We start from the raw sequence: 22851 nt of genomic DNA on the forward strand, positions 1-22851 counted from the left end.
GTAACAGGCATCCAAACTGGAAAGACTTAAAACTCCTTATTTACTGAGGACATGATACTATAAATGGGAAACCCTAAACACTCCACCAAAAAAACTATTAGAATAACTAAATTCAACAAAGTCACAGGATACAAAATTAGTGTACAGAAAGTGGTTACATTCTATACACTAACAACAAGTTATCAGAGAAATTAAGAAAACAATCCCATTTACAATTGTACCAAAAAGCATAAAATAAATATCTAGAATAAATTTAACCAAGGTAATAAAAATACTGATGAAAGAAACTGAAGACAACACAAATAAATGGAAAGATATACCATGCTCATGGACTGGAAGAATCAATAGTGTTAAAATGTCCATACTACCCAAAGCAATCTAGGTTCAATGTGATCTCCATCAAAACACCAATGTCATCTTCCACAAAACTAAACAATCATAAAATGTTCATGGAATCACAATAAGACCCCAAAGAGCCAAAGCAATCATAAGAACAAGGAACAAACATGGAGGTGTCATGCTCCTTGATTTCAAATTATACTACAAGACTACCATAATCAAAACAGTATGGTACTGGTACGAAAACAAGACATATAGATCAATGGAATAGAATAGAGTGCCCACAAATAAACCTACACAGACATGGTCAATTAGTCTGTGACAAAGTTGCCAAGGATATACAGTGGGGAAAAGACAGTCTATTCGATAAATAGTGTTAGGAAAATTGGACAGATTCTTGCAAAAGAATAAAACTGGAATACTCTCTTACACCATGCACAAAAATCAACTCAAAATGGATTAAAGACTTGAATGTATGACTTGAAATCATAAAACTCCTAGGAGTAAACACAGGAACTAAGCTTTCTGACATCAGTGTTAGCAATATTTTTTGGATCCATCTCCTCACGCAAGGGCAACAAAAGCAAAACTAAACAAATGGGATTACATCAAACTAAAAACTTTTGCACAGCAAAGGAAACCAACAAAATGAAAAGGCAACCTACTGAATAGAACATATTTGCAAATCATACATCCCATAAGGGCCAATATTCAAAATATATATATATATAAAAAAAATTTACACAACTTAGTATCAAAAAAAAATGCAATTAAAAATAGGCAGAGGACTTGAATGGACATTTTTCCAAAGACACACAGATGGGCAACAGGCACATGAAAAGGTGCTCAACATCACTCATCATCAGGGAAATGCAAGTCAAAACTACCATGTGGTATCACCTCATACCTGTCAGACTGACTATTACCAAAACGACAAGAGATATCAAGTGTTGGTGAGGATGTGGAGAAAAGGGAACCCTCGTGCGCAGTTGGTGGGAATGTAAAATGGTGCAGCCACTATGAAAAGGAGCATGGAGGTTCTTCAAAAAATTAAAAGTAGAACTACCACACAACCAAGCAATTACACTTCTGGGTATTTATCCGAAGAAAACAAAAACACTAATTCAAAGAGATACATGCATCTGTATGTTCACTGCAGCATTATTCACAATAGCCAAGATATGGAAGCAACCTAAGTGTCCATCAAGAGATGAATGGATAAAGATGTGAGATAGACATACAACAGAATATTACTCTGCCATAAGAATGAAATCTTGCCATTTGCAACAACCTAGATAAATATAGAAGTTATTATGCTATGTGTAGTCAGAGGAAGACAAATACCACATGATTTCACTTATATGTGGAACCTGAAAAACAAAACAAATGAACAAAAACAGAACAGAAACAGGCTCATAGATACAGGAAACAAACTGGTGATTACCACAGAGAGGGGAGGGGTTGGGGGGCAGGCAAATAGGTACAGGAGATTAAGAGATACAAACTACCAGTTATAAAATATACAAGTCATGGGGATGTAATGTACAGCATAGGGAATATAGTCAATAATATTGTAGTAACTTTGTATAGTGACAGATGGTAACAAAACTTATTGTGGTGATCATTATATAATGTATATAAATATCAAATCACTATGATGTATACCTGAAACTAACAGCATACTGTGTGTCAATTATACATCAATTTAAAAAGCTAATCCCAAAAAGTTACACGCTATGTAATTCCATTTATAGAACATTCTTGAAATCACAAAATTATAGAAATGGAGAGCAAATTACTCGTTGCCAGGGTTTGGGAGGTAAGGCAAGTTACAAAAGGGCAACTTGAGGGTGACACAACTATTCTGTCTTCACTGTGTTGGCAGTACCCAAACATACACGATAAAATTTCAGAAAACCAAATGCACACACACGAGGGCAAACACAACTAGAAAAATCTGAATAAGACGGGTGCAGTCTATGGATCAATGCTGGCTGTGGTATGGTGCTACAGTTACAAAAGTGTTACCACTGGAGAAACTGGGTGATGGATGGGACAACAAGGTCTCGCGATATAATTCCTTACACCTGTGTGTGACTCTACAATTATCTCAAAATTGAGAGTTAATTTAAAACGAGAAAAATTTTATAAAAGGGCAAAAATAGGAAGATGTTTTGTTTTGGCAATCATTTATCTCCTTACAGGGTCATTTCAAATGCATTTATTTCCCTGTAAAGAAGTGTTTTACTCATTAACTGAATCTTACCTAGACTTGTATTAGGACATCCCCCTCTGAGTATTCTTCATAAACCTCTGGGCTTTCCTCATAAAACTTATCAAGACCTAATATTAACTTACACATGGATTTCTATTCCCTACTAGAAAGCAAACTCCATCAGGGCAGAATTGTGTTTTGGTCAATGTTGTACTCCCATCACCCAGATCAAAGCTTGCCACCTTGCACGCACAGTATTAACTGAGTGAAATGAATGCTATTATAAAGTTCTTGTGTATTGCCCAATAAAAATGTTTAAACTTATACCAGCTATCCTAATGGCAAATTCCCAGTATTCACTTTCCTGTCAGCAAATACAAGTTTGTAGGAAGACAAGTGCAGTCCTGGCTTAAACAAAAACAGTTTTGCCACACACATTACCCATTCCCCAGTTAGTATACGAACTTCAAGTTATCCACTGCTCTCTCTTCCCTGAGACAACCACAGTCCGTTCAATAATCTGCAGCTATTTTACTGGTCTTCAAGGTATTGTCGTCCCTCAGGGTCGCTGGGGATTGCTTCCAGGAGCCCACAGAAACCAAAATCCACAGGTGCTCAAGTCTCAAATAAAACAATGTAGGATTTACATCTGACCGACACGCAGCCTCCCTATTGAGTCACCTCTAGAGGACTTACAATACCTACTACAGTATCAGTGCTATGGAAATAGTTGTCAATACTCTATTGTTCAGGGAATCATGGCCAAAAAAGCCTGTACATGCTCAGTACAGACACAACCATCACAGGCCTGATGGCACAGCACACGTCAGCCGACTGTATAATCTCAAAGATTGAGGGGAATGAAATGTACAGGTTAATTACAGATTTATTATTAATAATACTCAATAACAGCAGCAACTAAGGCTGAAACTTCACTGTGCCAAGCGATGCACTGAGCGTCACGTGCATTCCTATCACTCTCCGAAGTAGGTGTATTATTACTTTCATTTTTCAAATGAGAAAAACTGAGGCTTAAGATTAAAAATTTGCCCAAGATCACAAAGTTAATAAGGAAGAGAGCCTGGATCCACCTTAGACATGTCTTACACCAAAGACTTCACTACTCACTCAACTAGAATTGAAAAATAAGTTCATTTTGATAAAATAAACAAATCTACTGGGTTTCAAATAAAATAATGCATGTAAAATACAAATACTAGTATAATAAATAGTTCAGGTGCTAAAAATTGAGCACCTTGAAGATTAAAAGTCTAGTTACTTGAAAATATTAGAATTATATCATTAAAATGTCAAGAATCAATAATTCAATGGAACCCAAATAAATCCACATTTAAGCCTTACAAGATCCCAAGTCCAAAAGAAATATGAAAAATCAAAATTTTAAAGTAAATACCTTTAAAAATAACCTGTTATTTCCCAAATAACAATGTTCAAAGCCAGAACATGTTACTGTCACATTGCCTGGTCAACATAGAGCTGGATAAGAAAACACAACACTCTGATACATAAAAAGTAAGCAACAAATGAGAGTACAGTTTCCTTACAAGACTGAAACATCACTGCAACTAACTGTACCATGAAGAAAAAAATCTTTGTGCTTCAGTTTTCCAATACTTGTGGAATAAGGATACAATTTTGTCTGGCATTTAAATCTAAAGTTTCAACAGGATCTGAAACACTAACAAAACAATTCTACAAATGTGAAGTACTAAATAAAGCAAAGGTCAAAAACCCAAATCCCGGTGGTAGATGAGGGTAAAAGGGATCAACTATATGGTGATAGAAGGAGAACTGACTCTGGGTGGTGAACACACAATGTGATACATAGATGATGTAATACAGAATTGTACACTTGAAACCTACGTAACTTTACTAACAATTGTCACCCCCCAAAAATGTAATAAAAACAAAACAAATGCATAGAGGAGCCAGGCATGTAAGTCACCCCATCAGGTAGTAAGGCGAAATGGAGCCTTGCCCCATCAACAGGCCTAATTCCAATACAAGTAAGAGTAACCCTTCAAAGGAAGCCAGAAATCTTTTTCCGTATTCAATCTTCTCATTTTTTAATGTTGTCAACTAATTCAACTACCATCCACACACATGCAAACTACAAACACAAAATTATACCATGAATTTTAGCTTCCAAAATGGTTAAAATTATAAGACAGCTAATACCGATTGCCGGGGAGAACGTGGAGCAGCTATGGTAGAACTCGCATACACTGCTAGTCGTGGCACGACAACTTCAGAAAACTGTGTGACAGCCTGTACTGAAAATGAACATATGCGTAGTTAGTACACCCTAAGAGGACCTAGCAATTCCACTCCTAGGGGATCCAACAGAAACTCAGAGACTTGTTCACCAAAATACATCTTCAAGAATGTTCAAAACAGCGCTCTCCTTTACAGATAAAAACTGGAAACATTCCATTGCCCACCAACAGTAAACTGAGAAAATAAAACGTGGTATATTCCTACAGTGTAACACTATACAGGAATGAAACTAGAGACTATTCCTATATAACATAGATGAATCTCACAAATATGCTGAAAGAAGCCCCCAAAAAGAGTACATACAATATGATTCCATTCCCAGAAAGTGCAAAGAAACTACCAAAAAAAGTGAAAAATGAATCTACAGGATTATAATGCAGTGTCAGAAATTAGCAGTTACCTTTGGGGAAGGATGGTGCCTGGGAGGGGGGCAGGCACAAGGTTTCTGGGGGTACTGATTATGTCCTAGTCCTTGATCTGACTGCTGGTTATAAGCTATGAGTTCATCGTGTGAAAATGACAAGAACTTACAATTTGTACACTTACCCCACGATAAAATAAAAACTTTTAAACACACACGCACACTCCCATACAAAATATTTCTGCGGACAGCAGCAGCTTACCTGATCAGTTTATGACCTCACAGCTAAAGAAATACCGTACAATCTTACATTTAAAGAAAAGTGGAGAAAAAAAATAAAAGCAAAATAAAATTGTCTCAGTGAGCCTACATAATCAGGTCAGCAAGTAACAAATTTAAACTTCTTCTAATAGCAATACTTCTTAGAATGTGCTATTTTAACTGCCTCATACACGTTTTTGTTTTTTGGTTTTTGAAAGGCAAATCTTAGTTTTTCTTCTCTGGATGTTTGTACCTCTCAGTCCCCTTCCCCCTTTCCAACTATCCCCCCACCCCCATCCCCACCCACCCCACTTCTCTCTGGCAACAATCAGCTTGTTTCTGTTTGTAGGAGTCTGTTTTTGTTTTGTTTGTTCATTTGTTTTCTTTTTAGATTCCACATACAAGTGAAATCATAGGTATTTTCGTTTCTCTGACTTATTTCACTTAACACAATACCCTCTAGGTCCATCCATGTTGTCACAAATGACATTTCATTCTTTCTTATGCTGAGTAATACTCCATTGCATGTTATGTACCACTTCTTTATCCATTCATCTAATGATAGGCACCCAGGTAGCCTCTGTGTCTTGGCTATCGTAAATAACACTGCAATGAACATAGGGATGCCTTTTTTTTTTTTTTCAAATTAGTGTCTTAGATTTCAGATAAATACCCAGAAGTAAAATTGTTGGGTCATAAGGTAGTTCTATCTTAAATTTTTAATGGAACTCCATAATGTTGTCCATAGTGGCTACACCATTTTACATTCCCACCAATAGTGTACAAGGGTTCCCTTTTCCCCACATCCTTGCCAACGCTTGTATATTGTCTTCCTGACAATACCCATTCCGACAGGTATTAGGTGGTATCTCACTGTGGCTTTTATTTGCATTTCCCTGACAATTAGTGATGTTGAGCATCTTTTCATACGTCTGTTCACCATCTGTACATCTTCTCTGAAGAAATGTCTATTCATGTCTTCTGCCCATACTTTAAGTAGGATTGATTTATTTGATGTTGAGTTGTATGAGCTCTATATATACCAGGGGTGCCAAAAAATGTACACATTTTAAGAGATGTTATCTATGCATTACTTTTTGAAGTTTAATTGAATTACAGTAGCAATGTGTAGTATGATGGTCGCTCAAAAGATGGCGTTAATCAAATGAATGCCAGAGTCACTCATTGTATTATAATTTTAACAGTTGCTTCCTTTCTTAAAATGTGGATACATTTTTTGGCATCCTCTGTATATTGGATATTAACCCCGTACTGGATATATCATTTGTGAATATCTTCTCTCCATTTAGTTTTATTGATGGTTTTTTCCACTGTGCATAAACTTTTTAGTTTGATGTGGTCCCATTTGTTTAGTTTTGCTTTTGTTTCTCTTGCTCGAAGAAACTTATCCATAAAGATGCTACTAAGACCGATGTCATGGAGTTTACTACCTACATTTTCTTCTAAGAGTTTTATAGTTTGAGGTCTTACATTTAAGTCTTTAATCCATTTCAGTTCATTTTTTTATATGGTGGGCCACTTTCATTTTTTTTGTATTCATCTGTCCAGTCGTCCCCACACCACTTACTGAAGAGACCATGATTTCTCCATTTTATATTCTTGCTTCCTGGGTTATAGATTAATTGACCATATAAGCAAGGGTTTATTTCTGGGCTGTCAGGTTCCATTGATCTGTTTTTGTATCAGTACCATGCTGTTTTGATTATTTTAGCTTTGTAATATAGTTTGAAGTCAGGGTGTATCTTATGTGAGTACTGCTACCCCAGCTTATTTTTTCATTTCTATTTGCATGGAATTTCTTTTTCCATCCCTTCACTTTCCATCTTTTGACCTGAAACAAGACTCTTGTAGGAGGCATGTAGATGGGTTTGTTTTCCTTTCTCCCTTCAGTCACCCTGTCTTCTGATTGGAGCATTTAGTCCATTTACATTTAATTATTGATATGTGAATGTTGCCATTTTGTTCATTGTTTGTTGGTTGTTTTTGTAGTTCTGTTCCTTTGATTTGCTTGTTTTCTTTAGCGTTTTGTTTGGGTTCCTTTCTCTTTGTGTGTGTGGATGTGTGTGTTGTGTATTTTTTGTAGGTTTTGTTTTGTATTACCATGAGGTTCATATATATCCATCTATATCTATAGCAATCTATTTTAAGCTGATAGACATTTAAATTCAAACACATTTCAAAGCACCATGTTTTTACTTACTCCTCCACACTTTGTCTTTAATGTCATATTTTAGACCTTTTTGTTTTGTGTACCCCCTATTTATTGTAGTTTAACCTTAATACTAGTTGTTTAAATGGCCAATTCATTGCGTTAATTCAGTATTTGCCTTTACCTGTGAGATTTATTTCCTGTCATGTATTTTCTTATTTCTGGTTATGGACTTTTCTGCTTAAAGACGACCCTTTAACATTTCTTGTTAAGCCAGTTTAGTGGTGATAAACTCCCTTAACTTTTACTTGTCTGGGAAATTCTCCTTGAATTCTGAATGGTAACCTTACCGGGCAGAGTACGAGGTGTGACAATTAATTTCACGAACTTGTCACACCGATGTTGCTAACCTTTTTTGATATCAGAGGGATTATTCATTATGATTGTACCAACTACACAAACAGTTAACCAAGTTTACTATTTGGAAGTGCAAAAAAGGCTGTGTGGAAAAGTTAGACGACCTGAACTTTTCACCAACAATTCATGGCTCTTGCATCATGACAATGCACCAGCTCACATGACACTGTCTGTGAGGGAGTTTTTAGCCAGTAAACAAATAACTGTATTGGAACACCCTCTCTACTCACCTGATCTGGCCCCCAATGACTTCTTTCTTTACCTGAAGATCAAGGGAATATTGAAAGGAAGATATTTTGATGACATTCAGGACATCAAGGGAAATACAATGACAGCTCTGATGGCCACTGGCCATTCCAGAAAAAGAGTTCCAAAATTACTTTGAAGGGTGGACTAGGCTCTGGCATTGGTGCATAGCTTCCCAAGGGGAGTACTTCGAAGATGACCGTAGCGATATTCAGCAATGAGGTGTGTAGCACTTTTTCTAGGATGAGTTCCAGAGTTGAATTGCCCGACCTCGTATTCTAGGCTATAGGTTTCTTTCTTTCAGCACTTTAAATATTTCCTGCCACTCCCTTCTGGCCTGTAATGTATCTGCTGAGAAATCAGCCTTATTAGCTTTATTGATGGGGGGCGGGGCAGGGTCCCGCTTGTACGTGATTTGTTTTCCTCTTGCTGCCTTCAAGATTACCTCTTTATCCTTAACTTTTGCCATTTTAATCACAATATGTCTTGGTGTGGGCCTCTTTGGGTTCATCTTGTTTGGAACTCGCTGTGCTTCCTGGAACTGGATGTCTGTTTCCTTCCCTTCCCCCATTAGAGAAGTTTTCAGCCATTATTTCTTCAAACATACTTTCTCCCCCTTTTTCTCTCTTCTCCTGGGAACTCTATAATGAGAATGTTAGTGCACTTGATATTGTCCCAGAGGTTTCTTCACTATCCTGATTTTTAAAAATTGTTTGTTGTTGATCTGACTGGATGATTTCCACTATTCTATCTACCAGGTGGCTCCAATCAGCTGTTGATTACTTCTAGTGTATTTTTAATTTCAGTTATTGTATTCTTCAGCTCTGACTGGTTATTATATTTTTTAACTCTTTGTTGAAGTTCTCTCCGAGTTCCTCTATCCTATGCTCAAGTTTGGTGAGCATACTTATGACTGTTTATTTGAATTCTTTACCAGGCAAATTACTTATCTCCATTTCATTAGGGTTTTTTCCTAAGGTTTTTCCTTCATTTGGAATATATTTCTGTCTCCTCATTTTGTTTGACGTCCTGTGTTTGCTCCTATGAATTAGATGAAATCGCTAACTCTCCCAATATTGAAAAAGTTGGTCTTGTATACAAGTGGCCTCTGTGTAGACTGTGTGCCAGGTGGTTTTGGCAGGCCGGTTGGAGTGGGGGAGGGCACATTTAGCACCTGGGGTGCCACCTGGCCATAAAAAGCAGGTTCAGGGCGGGGCAGCCTTGTGTGCGTACATGTGTGGTAGCCCCGTTCCAGCTGTCTGTGGCCAGAATGGGGTCAGGGCAGGCCAGGGTCCCCCCACCTCAGCACCCTGCTGAATCTGCATGGGGCAGCCTGGTACACAGGACTGCAGTGTCCTATTTAATCCACTGAATGGGGGGAGGAAGGGAGACATACTCTACCTTGCCCTGTAGTTCCCGGTGGAGCTACCTCCAAGAGGGGTGTCTGGGAATGCACTACTGCTGCCTTGCAGGTTGGCCAGAGCACCTGGATAGAACGCCTGCTTGCACTATCCAGGTGGAGGGAGAATGTAACCAACAGTGCTCACCGGCTTCTCCACTCCTGGAGAGTTCCCTCAGATCCCGGAGAGTTCTTCAAGTTCCCCAATCTCCTCTATGTGATCTCTTGATCTCAGTTCTCTCTCTCTCTCTCTCTCTCTCTCTCTCTCTCTCTCTGTGTGTGTGTGTGTGTCTCTCTCTGTCTCTCTCTGTCTCTCTCTATCTCTCTCTCTCGTTTATAATGCAGAAGCTGTTCAACTGGCCCTCAGTTATCTCTTAGGAGGAACTGCTCTATATAATAGATATATATTCCGTGTGTTCATGGGTAGTTCAGCATCCTCCTAAGCTGCCATCTTGGACCTACTTCCTATTGCCTCATACATTTATTTAACAAATCAAGCCTGTCTCAAAAGATACAGTTTAAGAATACATTAAAAATAGAAAGTAGACTAAAAATTAATCAATTAAGCCTAAAAATTCAAAGTAGCCATCAAATCACCAACACAGTCCTCTTCTGTGTTGATTCCTGAGCAGTTTTACTTGCCACTCAGATATGAAGCTATTTTATCTCACCCATAAGGAGTCACAATCTAGGTACTACTGAGAGTTTCCTATAGCAGAAAACAGGAGCCTTAGGCTTCACCAGTCAAGTTAAAGCAAGCCCTAAAGAATCCACATACATAACTCAGCTGTTTAATCAAATAATTGTTACATGACTAAATATTAATTTTAAAATGCCTTCCTTGCATTAACTGCTTGTTCTCTCAAGACCCTATACCCCAATTACTTTCCTTTTCTGAGTTATGAAATGATTCCCCATCTTTGAGCCATTGTCAGTATTTTTTCTCCATCTCCCATCTTCACCTGTCTTGCATGTCCCAAATCTACTATTCTGTGTATCAGAAAATCCTAGAAAGATAACATATTAAATCAAAATGCCAGCATTTTTAAAGTGCCTCTCTCTGTAAATAACGAAACCACTGTTCTGTCTCACTGCTCACTACTGAAACGTTCCTCTTAATGAGTCACAACTCGCACATCCAGCAAGTTTATCCTGAAAATGCAAAGGTGCTTCTCAAAGATGATAAAATTCCACAAATAACGTAACCATTTCTTACAAAACATTCTGTTACAAATTAACCTTAGCATGTCAACCTCACCAATATATAGGCATTAAAGTCAAGCCTCTCCCAGAAAAAGAAACACCATCTGAAAAAAAACGCACACACACTAATCTCTGGGAAGAACTTAATGATCCCCATAGAGCAAGTTAAGTGCTACAACTTCAAATTCATTTGTAGTTCAAAAGAAAAAAGACAGAAATGTTCTGACGTCCAAGTTGCCTATCAAACAAATTATTTTATGATCCAAAAACTTTAGAATTTCCCAAAAAGTAGGACTTTGCCATTTGGTTTAGAAATGCTCGATATATTCAGAAATAAAAAAAGTAAACCTGCTCTACTTCTTCCTTAAGGGCAACATTCAGTAAAATAGATTACACTTAAACACTTATTATAATTGTGAACTCTACCCACAAACAACTAAAAAGCGGCAAATAAATAACAAATAATTGTTAAAAATACTAACAGACCTAAGATTCCTAAACTCAAGTGCTCAGTCGCACACAAATGTTCGCTGCATATGACTTCATGCTAAGAGTGTGCGGATATAAAGTTGTATAAGACATGATCCCTACTGACACCCAGCAATCTTATTCCAGCTTTGAAGAAATCTGTTAAAACGAACGTCTTGTGAAATTCCTACTCAACTAAACCTGAACACTATAAAAGCTGCTGTCCGTTCACTCCTAATCCTTCGAAAGCATTTCTTGCCTGGAAAATCTTTCTTCCACACGCTTTAGACAAACTTTTTCCGTTCTTTCAACCTACTCCAGGAAGCCTTAAGCCCGCCCCTCACCTCCCGCCCCCTACCCACACACACCCACTAGGGAACCTCAACACTCGGCAGACACCACTCTACACGGGCACGCAAAACACATGTGCCTGCAAACCCAGCCCCTTTCCACACCCCCCGGAAACGACACCCCCTTTCTCACACACCGCACGCCACAACCCATCCCCCTTCCTCCCCGCCCCCCACTCACATCACCCCAGTCCACCCACCCACGTTCCCGGGAACCCAGCCTCCCCTCATTCCCGGCTCACCCAAGGCTGTGGGGAGGGAAAGCAGGAAGAAGGAAGGCGGACTCCGGCCCGGTCTAGGCCTCTCAGACCGCCTAGGAAGGCAGGGGGGAACCCGCGAGCCAGGCTCGGCTGCAGGGCCTCATCCGGCCCCCCTTCGGCCCCAGGCCTTCCGTCCGCCGCCGCCCCAAGGCCGAGGCCGCCCTCCCAGTCCGAGCCACACTCACTTGCCAGCCGCGGTCCATCGAGTATCCCGCTGCTGCCCGCTCCGCCGGCTGCGGCTCCAGTGCCCGGACCTCCCAGGTCCGTCTTCTTGGGCCCCGGGGGCGGCCCGGCTCCCCCGCCCGGGACCGCTCCGGGGGGAAAGCCAGCCACCGGCGCGCCCGCCAGGGCCAGGGGGACGCTGTTGCTATGGAGGCCGAGGCCCGGGGCAGCTCCTGCGGCCGGGTCCTCATGCAGGAACTGACACTCCTCCCCGTAGAAGCAAGTCTTATCCTTAGCGTAGTAGCGGCAGTACTTCAGCTTCACTCCCGCCGCCGCCCCGCCGGGGACACCCCCGACCCCCGGCGGGGCCACCACCGCCACTGCCGCCGCCAGCGAGGAGGAGGAAGAGGAGGCGGCGGCCGAGGGGGGCGGGAGGCCGCCGCCACTGTTCATGGCAACGCCGCAGCCTCGTCTTCCGCTGCCGCCCGAGGAGCCGCCGCCACCATAGACCAGGGAGGGAAAGAGGACGCTGCCGGTGCCGGATAAAAGCCTGGGCGGGTGGGTCTGTCCCGCTGCGGGAGCCGGAGCCGCCCGGGGAGAGGGGGGAAGGGAGAGGGGAGGGAGGAGGGGGTAAAAAGGAGGGGAGGGGAGGGGGAGAGTTGGGATTCTCTCTCACTCACTCTCGTTCTCTTTTCTTAAAGGGGCCGCGCGGGACGACGGGGTGGGCGCCCGGGCCCAGACGGGGACTTCGAGGGCGCAGGCTAGGGAAGGGAGAGCGGCGGCCGCGAACGGGTGGGGAGGGCGGAGGGGCCGGTTTATTTTTAAATTCTGCCTCCACTCGCTCTCTCGCGCTCTGGTTCCTCCGAGTTGTTTATTCCATTTTCCTCTTCCTGAGACGACCGTCGCCGCTGCGCATGCGCGCCGAGGCGCGGGGGCTTGTGGGTAGCGAGAACGCGAGGGGATGCCTTGCTTGGCGTCCGGCCCCCGGGGCGTCCGCGAGCCGGCGGCGGTAGGACCGGAGGTCGGTGGTGGCGTTCCCAGAGGCTGATTCGGGTGGTGAAGTTCTCACGAGACGACTACTTTCCTTTTTTGTATATCCTTTTATAAAGCCAGGTGCCAATTTTTGATGGAAAGGACAAAATTAACAGAATTCAAACGGTCAATTTGAGGGGCCGCACCTGGGAACGGAACCTAAGCCCGTGCTCTGTTTGAAGAATAGTTTCATCCTGCTTGCCACACTTCCTTTCCCGCTTTTTTCACCATCCAGCTTTTTTTCCTATCTTTTGAAGATGATGAGAACTACAAGACTGATTACTTTGACTTCTGGACGTTTTATCAAAAAATTGAACGAAAAAAGGTTCATACACACAAATCTTTTGCTCAGTGCAGCGCCTGTTTTCTCTGTTACTGAAAGCCTTCAGTAAAATACTGAAAACAAGATGCCACCTGCTGACAACACTGCTTAGGCAGCACGGGAAGGTTTTATGCATAAATGTACTAGGTTGCTTTTCTCCAATCAGCCTGTCTTAATTTGAAATTCATTTCTAAAAGATAATTTTTCCCAAAGCGATCTCTGATGTGCTCTGCTATATTATAAAAAAAAAAAAAAAAAAAAAAAAAAAAAAAAAAAAAAAAAAAAAAAAAAATTCAGGAATTTTCAAGAATTGCTATGAAGGGAAAATAATTTTAACGTTTTAGTTTTTATCCTCTAAAAGATTTTCTCAAAGGCTGTATTGCAGTTATTAAGGGGGGATGTTTGTTGGCAGTGTTTTCAAACAGGTTACAGAAGAACAGACATAAGCAAGTGTGCCATACTGCAAAAAAGAGGAAAACTGGATTCCACAGACCACAAACTGGTAAGCCTGGTGATGTGCCTTAGTTAAATTAGAAAATAATAACATTGTGTTATGTCTTTGTTTAAAAACATTTTCCCATATTTACTTATTCAACAAATATTTATTAATGCCCATTACATGTACCAGGAACTATACTGGGTGTTGGGGATGCAAAAGTATACAAGATGCAGTCTTGTCTGAGTTCAAATGGCTTGTTTATCCTAGGTCAAGGAAGCAGAAAGTACACCAGTGATTATAAACCAATGTCTTAACTGCTAACCTATCACATTGACTATTCGAAGATCTTACAGATGTTATACTTGGTGGATAAAGTTGGTACCTTAATAGCGGGAGTTGAGAATTTCCACTTTCAATTCAGACAGCTCTGAGTTTGTAACCCAGTACCTGTACTTGAGAGCTGTGTTACTCTGGGTAAGTTGCTTCACTTCTCTGTGCCTTATGTGTGAAACAGATAACAATAGTACCTATTTCATAAAGTACAAACTAATAAAGTGTCCCATGTTTAGTAATAATTCAATAGGTTGTAGCTATTGAAATTACCAGTATCACTGCTAGTAGTAGTCAACATATAAGAGTGCAAGGAGGAGCATTCTGGGCAAAACAAACAGCTTGTACAAAAGGCCCTGAGGTGAAAGAGAGATTAGATTGTTAGCATAGTGATAATGCAGAATTGAGCAGGGACTATATCACAAAATTCTTTATAATGCATGTGAAAGGGTTGGACTTTTTCTTGCGTGCAGTAGAAAGTTATTACAGGGTTTTTAAAAAGTCAAGAAATGACATGGTTATAAAAAGTCAAGAAAATGAAGATGGGTTATCACCATTTTGTAAGTGAACAAACTGAGGAAGGCCTGGAATTACACAAAATTACCAGCTTGTAAATTGCAATGCCAGGAAGGACTTACTTAAACTCATGACTTCCAGTTACAAAACATGCTCTTTCCATTATACATTTTGCCATCTCTGAATGAATATACATGTCTATTGATGGCTTGGAAAGTGGTGTGTATGATGAGACAACAGAGATTCATTAAGTTTGTGCCAAATTAAGCATATCATTCAAACCTTTATTGGGAATCTATTATGTATTATTTACCAAGCAAGTTCTGTGCTAGGCTCTGATATACAAGAATGTGTAAGATATAGCCTGTGTCCTCAAGAGTTACTGAGAACGATGAGGAAAACGCCAAAGATAAATCATCCCGCAGTACTACATTTGAGAAACTTTTCTGTTAAATCCTTGTGAACAAGATGAGGAAAAGTAGGCTAAGATACTAGAGTTAGGTGACTTCGGTGCTCTTTGATTAGTCATAATCAGAATATTAATACAGCTGGCTTTGGCGTTCCAAGAACAATATCCAAAGAGTATTGATAAATTGATACATGTCAACATGATCTGTACGGCTGTCTTTTGGACTCTGTCTGTAGCCTATTTTTATGGGGGGGAAAATGGTATCTACTGCCTAAATGAAGAAATGTACAGTATATTTAGCAGTTCTGCAGCAGTATGTGCAAAGCCAGTAGGGATAGATAGTTCAATAAATGACAGATTAGGATTTGTAAATCTCCATCAACTGGAAAAATTGACCAATGCTAACAAAAATGAAACCTGAATTAGATTGGGGGAAACAGCAAACAGGCACTTTGATACATTGCTCAAACAAGTTAACAGTGTTTTTTCAAAAACTTTTAAAATGTGCATTGTCTTTGAACTGTTGTTATTCTACTTGGCAAATAAGTCCCAAGAAAATAACTATAAATAAGTTTTATGCTCCATGTGCTCATTGCAATATTACATATGAAAGCCAAAAACAGAAAAAGTTGCACAAACCACCAAAATTCTAAAAGCAAGGGGAATGGTTAAATAGTAGACTGCCCAGTTGGAATATTATGCAGCTATTAAAAATGATAACTATGAAAATGTAACAGTGCTTATGATACAAGTAAATATTTAACATTATACAAAATTATATATGCTGTATTATTGTAATGATGTAACAATAAAAAAAAAACCTAATAGAAATAAAGGTTAGAGTAACTGTCTCAAAACATTAACATTGGTTTTGCTAAGGTGGTAAGATGATAAAGTTGGTTTTTCCTATTTTTTTCCTCTACTTTCCAAATTTGTATCATGAACATATATTATTTCTTTAGTAGGAAGTAAGCATTAAAATTTCCTGTAACTCAGTCTTAACCTTTTAATTCTGAAGAATGAGTACATGGATGTTTGTTAAATTGTTCTTTGTATTTTTGGTTTGGTTTTCAAATAAATTAATTTTATGAAGACAAGCTGGACACTTGGCCATTTCTTCTAATTGTCACTAGTATGGTATTCTCTCAAGGTATATTTCATGGAAGACTGGTTCCACAGTATATTAATTAGTAGTACACAAAGCAAAAGATTCTATTGTTGAGAGAGGTTGGGAAACACTGAATTGAACAATTTTATTTACTTGACTTATTTTTCAGAGCCTTCAATGTGTCATATGTTGTAATTCCCTAAAAGCAGGATCTAATATGCAGAATTTACAAAAATGTTTTACACAGAACACATTTTCCTCTAGTTACCTGGTGGAGTTAGTATTCCTTGAACACACATTGAGAAACACTGTCCTAGTCATACGCTTCTCATTTCCTTCTATCACCCATTTTTAAAATTTGTCCACGTTCTTGACTCTCCCCATCCCAACCCTTCTACCTTGCTTCTACTTCATACGTCCATAGAAAGAAAGCACTGTCCTAACTTATTAGAACAGGAGCCCCTTCTATCTAGGACTAACCTCTTGTGCTCTGAACTTCCCCTACCATTCCCCAGGAATCTAGTCATGGTCCATTCAGCATCTTCTCCTGACTCTCCTTTTAGTATATGAATATGTGAAGTCTCACATTGAAATGATGTTTAAGGCATCCATTCCTTTCTGTTGTGAACCTTGTGTAGTCAAAACCAAAAATGTGTTTGTGTTTTAAACTCCCAGGAACAAACAATTGGGAAGAGGGCTAACTGATAAGCCACTTTGGAGGGCCACTTGGCCAGAGCTACAAAATGTTTAAATATACCCTACGACCCAACAGTGCCACACGTGGTATCCCCCCCTAGAAAAACGTTTGTGCTCAAGGAGGCATGCATAACAGTATTCATTTGAGGCAGTGATGATAATAGTCAAATTGGAAATAACCTAAATGTTCATCTAATGTTCTCTAAGATCTATTGTTGAATGAAAAAGACATGATGCAGATATAAATTATCTGAAGGTCTTACTTTTCACACATTTCATATCTCCTAAAACCACGTTTTGTAGGCAACTGTCTACTCCTATAGTAGGGCTGTCTCTTTAGGAAGGGTTCGTTCTTGAGTATCCTTAACTGAAAATAAATTTTCAGTCAACTGTAAGTCATTCTCATGCTAATGAAGATTTCATCCAAAACTGCAAGTAATTCATCAATTATATTTGCTTGGGGATATAGTGTGAGAATTATTTTTTGTCTGGGTGGCCTCCAGCAACATTTCTCCAGCAACAGATTGCTAAAAATCTAAAAATATTAATTCGTATTAAGTACCAATAATTGGAAAAACATCACATTTTCTGAGTGGTTGGTGATTGTGTTAGTCATAGCAGTAGCCTGCGTTTAAAAATTCTCACCCAAGGCAATCTAGAGTGGAAACTACATATGGATAAGTGAGGATGGACTATTTTTGAGTCCCAGAAATGAAGTTTAAAACCGCCTTTATATATTATATATTCATCAAGTTCTCTGTTGTCTTATGCGCTAAGTTAATCTCTCTAATTCTTTACAAGGTTATTAGCAACTGCCTAGTGTTAATCTCGTTTTGACAAATTTTTGGTGCAGTGAAAACAAAAGTCTTTCGATTTGTGGCGGTTATAAATGACTGCTATGTTAAAAGATCTTTTCATGTATCTGTGACCTCTCTGCTAGAAGACAGAGTCTTTCATCCCTGTCATCATACTTATATACTTGTATATATTGCACAGATACTTGAGTCGCTGTGGTAGTAAAAGCAATGTGCTCTCTTAGTTTACAAGTCTCTCATTATATTCCTGTGAGATTCTATGATTTTAATATTAACTATACTTGGAAGTAAACCTGATAATCAAGTATATTGTCGTTCTCCCCACACACAGCTACTACCAGCCTACAGAAGTACCTTTAACTTAGCAAAGCCCACTGCCACAATTTCTATTGGTTAAGCACCCTATTCCAGAAAATCACTTTAATATTTTTACTATATGTAATGTGCTCATTATAATTTTAAATATCAGAGTTCTATATTCAATATAGTTCAATATTAATCATTGATTTTACTATTTCAAAGATCAGATATTTGTTTCTGTGCAGATTTTCTAGTTTATACTCTGATGAAAAGTTTGAAATCAGGAGACTTGCTGAAAAAATGCTATATTACAGAAAGACTCTTAAGACATGCCACAAGTAAAATTAAAATGATGCTCCTGGAAGCAAGCAGCTTTGTCTCTTGCACAGTCTTTTTTTTTTTTTTTTTAAGAGTTTGTTGGGGAAGGGGAACAGGACTTTATTGGGGAACAGTGTGTACTTCCAGGCCTTTTTTCTAAGTCAAGTTGTCCTTTCAATCTTAGTTGTGGAGGGTGCCGTTCAGCTTCAAGTTGTTGTCCTTTCAGTCTTAGTTGTGGGGGGCGCAGCTCAACTCCAGGTCCAGTTGCTGTTTCTAGTTGCAGGGGGCGCAGGGGTGCTGCCCATCATCCCTTGCGGGACTCGAGGAGTTGAACCAGCAACCTTGTGGTTGAGAGCCCACTGGCCCATGTGGGAATCGAACCTGCAGCCTTCAGAGTTAGGAGCATGAAGCTCTAACAGCCTGAGCCACCGGGCCGGCCCCTCTTGCACAGTCTTTTAACCCCCTCACGTTACCTAGTATAAAGCAAGGATCTGGCTAATACAGTTCATTTGGGATTTTTTATGTTGACCTAAATGTAAACAAGAAAGTTTACAGCTACTCAACCAATGAAAGTGCCCTCTGCACATATCGGCAGTGCCCTACTGAAGACTGAGCACTGAGTCCGCCCTTAAAGATGAGTCTGCGCTCCCGCTGCCCAGGTCACTGAGTGGGCGGGGGCGGGGGGGGGGGAAGACTTTCAGGTTGGATTAAGGGAAGAAGGCGAGTGTCAGGGTTCAGAGAAGCACAACCACCATGAGTAATGAAGAACAAGGGGTTTGTTTTAGGTCCGACACAATCCGGGGCATCTATGCAGTGCTGATGTCTGCATCTGGTGGGGGGTCAGCCAGTAGTGTGGAAGGGGTGCTCGGTGTGAACACGAACAGGGAAAGTGGAGCCTACAAGGACACCCGGATTCAGGACAGACTAGATCCCACGTCTTTCTCAGGAATTCCGTGTCCTCCTGCTGGGCCCAGAAATCATCAAAGCTGAGAGAAGACTCTGGAGGAACTTGGGGCCTGGTGCTCCCCCCAGCAGTCAGAGCAGCTTGCACAGCGTCAGAGACCGCAGTGCCCCGGGCCCTGCACTGTGCTCGGCGCCAACGAAGAACCACCCTGGGAAGTAAATTCCGCTAAATACAAGTTCCAGTTGAGCTAATTTGACGGACCACAAAGCAACCACAGTCCTTGATTGTGCATGCATTTTCTTTCGATGTTTTTAACTTAACAGTGAAAACGATAGCAAAGTCAGGGTTCTAACTAAGATGATCCCCTAACCTTCATAAACTTAAAACAAGCAACCCTCCTCCCAAAGGGGGATACAAAGTCTCTTTGTCAGTCTTTGGGTGAATTTCACTCCTAACTGAATCACACACACAAACTCCTATTGATATCCTGCAACTTACTATTAGCACATACTATGTTAAACGGTATGGGAATCAGAGGAGAGAGGAAAAAGTGGATATACACAAATATATTCAAATCAAAAGAAGAAATAGCTATTCCAACACTGTTTCTTCAACATAATTACATGGTCATGGGTGTTTATATTCTTTCTCCAATACCCATTCCATATTCCCTTGACGTTCAGCAAGCACCTTTGGCCGTTTATGACTCCTTATCTGTCGAAGTGAACCAAGCCTTCATCCCTGAAGGGTCTGGGCCTTTAGCAGTCCTGGCCTGTTTTGGAAAGTTGTAGTTTGCCCTTGACTTTAATCGCTAGACAAGGAAATACTCCGAAATGCCCCAGGGGGTCTCCATTCCAGACATACTCCCTACCTCTTTGTGTCCTAGCAATCCAGTTTTCCCTCCATAGTTAGGATTAGTCACCCCAGCTACTAAAATAATTCTCTTCTGTGATTACAGACATGAATAGCTGAATATGGCCAGTGCAGTCTCAACCCCCAATTCAATGGGTTATGCCATGAAGAAAACAGCAGTGTACAAATGGATTAAATGTTTTTCTGAGGGGAGAGAACACGGCACTGATGAAGAGCGGTCAGGGCGGCCAGTAACAAGAAGAACTGATGAAAAGATTGCAAAAATTCAACAAATTGTGCATCAAAAGCGTCAGCTGACTGTGAGACGCATACCATGAGAAAGGTGTGTGCAAAAATGGTCCCGAGGGAGCTCACCAATGGAAAAAAGCAAAGCAGAGTCGAAGTTTGCCAAGACCTTTTGGAGAGGCAAGATGATGTTTTGGGCCGTGTTACCACTGGTGATGAAACCTGGGTGTACCAATGCGACCCTGAAACAAAGCATCAAAGTATCAGTGGAAGTCAGCCAATTCTCCACAACCAAAGAAGTTCCATCAGTCCAAATCAAGAGTCAAAAAGATGTTGCTAACTTTTTTTGATATCAGAGGGATTATTCATTATGAATTTGTACCAACTGGACAAAGAGTTAACCAAGTTTACTATTTGGAAGTGCTGAAAAGGCTGCATGAAAAAGTTAGATGAAAACAACCTGAACTTTTCACCAACAATTCATGGCTCTTGCATCATGAAAATGCGACAGCTCACACAGCACTATCTGTCAGGGGATTTTTAGCCAGTAAACAAATAACTGTATTGGAACATGCTCCCAACTCACCTGATGTGGCTCCCAATGACTTCTTTCTTTACCCGAAGATAAAGGAAATATTGAAAGGAAGACATTTTGATGACATTGAGGACATCAAGGGTAATACAAGGACAGCTCTGAAGGCCATTCCAGAAAAAGAGTTCCAAAATTGCTTTGAAAGATGGATGAGGCACTAGCATTGGTGCATAGCTTCCCAAGGGGAGTACTTTGAAAGTGACTATAGTGATATTCAAAAATGACGTATGTAGCACTTTTTCTAGGATGAGTTCACGAACTTACTCATCAGACTTCATATATAGTATCTAATCACAGTGGAATTAAACTAGAAATCAATGACAACATCTGTAAACTGGTAGCTCCCAAATGTATAGCTTCAGTCTGACCTCTTGACAGGTATGTCAGAATGCTTACCTGACATTATCGCTTAAATTTTCACGACATTTCTATCGTGCATTGTCTAGAAATGCATTCTCACTAGTTCTCCACATTTCTTCCTCTGCTGGCCTTTCCCATCTTAGTAAAGGGCATCTCCAAACACCCAGTTTTCTTAGGGAGTCATCCTGAGCACTCCTTCTCCCTAACTCCCTTCACTCTACCTTCAAAATACATTCTCTCTCTTCTCTTCCTCGTCACCCCCATGGCCCATGTTCAGATCATCATCACCTCTCTCCTAGAGGATTCTCTTAGCCTCCTACTTTATCGTATAAAATCCATTCTATAAACAGCAGCCAATCAACATTTTAAAAACATAAATTGTCAAAGGGTACAAACTTCCAGTTACAAGATGAATAAGTTCTGGGGATCTAATTTTCAATGTGGTAACTATAGTTTAAAATGCTATATTATATGCTTTAAAATTGCTAAGAAAGTACATCTTAAATGTTCTCACCATACACGCGCTGTGGGGACAGAGCCCCAGAGAGTAGTTTACAGGCTCTCGGCCTCACGTGAAGGGGTACTGGCTCGGGTGGTGAATGGCCGTCGGCTGTGGCTGATTGGCCGTCGGCTGTGGCCGGTTAGCCAATTGGCCGCTGGTATAACTGCTGCGGCTACGGAGGGCTGCTGAGGATTGCCGAGGAGCCGAGCAGAGCCGAGCAGAGCCGAGCAGAGCGAAGGAGGGCCGAGGAGAGCGGAAGAGGAGGGCCGAGAGAGAGGAACAGAGGAGAGAGAGTGGAGGAGAGTCGTTGGTCGGTCGGTTGGCGGAAAGGCGGACGGCAGGTCACGCGTCCGGTGAACCCAGCCTCCAGTGAGACCGTGGTGGTATGGCTCCCCTACCTATGGCTCCGTGGGTGTTCCTTTTCGGCCTCACCATATCCTGCGTTCTTGTGTGGGGAGCGGGAGCAGAGACCCCGCAGGCCGCCCCGCCTGAAAGAGGGCGCGGCGAGAAGGCCTCCGCGCACGACAAATGGCGCAGCGAGCAGGGTCTCCCGCACGACACGCACAAAAAACATCATTATTTGAGGTGATGGATGTGTTAACTAACCTAACTGTGGTCATCGTTTCATGATATACATATGTATCAAATCATCACATCGTGTGCCTTAAACGTTATATGTCAACTATATCCTGATAGGGCTGGGGAAAAATAAATAAAAAGTAAAAATTGTAACTGGAGGATCAAGTCACACCCCACCGCAAGTCACACCCCCATTAAAACATTTCCTGTTGAATTTAGTATATATCTAAAGTCCTGGGCATGACCATCAAAGCCCTGAATGATATGATACACACTGTACCTCATCTCCTGTTAGTATAGCCCCACTGGCCTTATTTGAGTTCCTTGGCATACCAAACTCCTTTCTACTTCAAGGTCTTTGTGCACACCATTTCCTCTGCCT

The 22851-nt window shown here is 40.7% G+C and overlaps 1 protein-coding gene across 6 annotated transcripts in view; it reads right to left on the bottom strand.

Annotated features, from left to right (window-relative positions):
- PAN3 (poly(A) specific ribonuclease subunit PAN3) overlaps nucleotides 1-13081 on the bottom strand; it is a 133628-nt gene extending 120547 nt beyond the window's left edge. For 2 of the 6 annotated variants that reach the window (XM_019736453.3, XM_019736448.3), the window contains exon 1: nucleotides 12173-13078. In XM_019736453.3, the coding sequence (XP_019592012.1) occupies nucleotides 12173-12602 (430 nt within the window). In that variant the 5' untranslated portion in view covers nucleotides 12603-13078. Of the gene's footprint in view, nucleotides 1-12172 lie in introns of all 6 variants that reach the window. The other 4 variants (XM_074330062.2, XM_019736449.3, XM_019736451.3 and 1 more) reach the window with 4 other exon arrangements.
- Nucleotides 13082-22851: the final 9770 nt, after the last annotated feature.

The sequence above is a fragment of the Rhinolophus sinicus genome, chromosome 16, assembly GCF_057876585.1.
Source record: "Rhinolophus sinicus isolate RSI-liver-muscle chromosome 16, RSI-T2T, whole genome shotgun sequence".
NCBI classification, from domain to species: domain Eukaryota; kingdom Metazoa; phylum Chordata; class Mammalia; order Chiroptera; family Rhinolophidae; genus Rhinolophus; species Rhinolophus sinicus.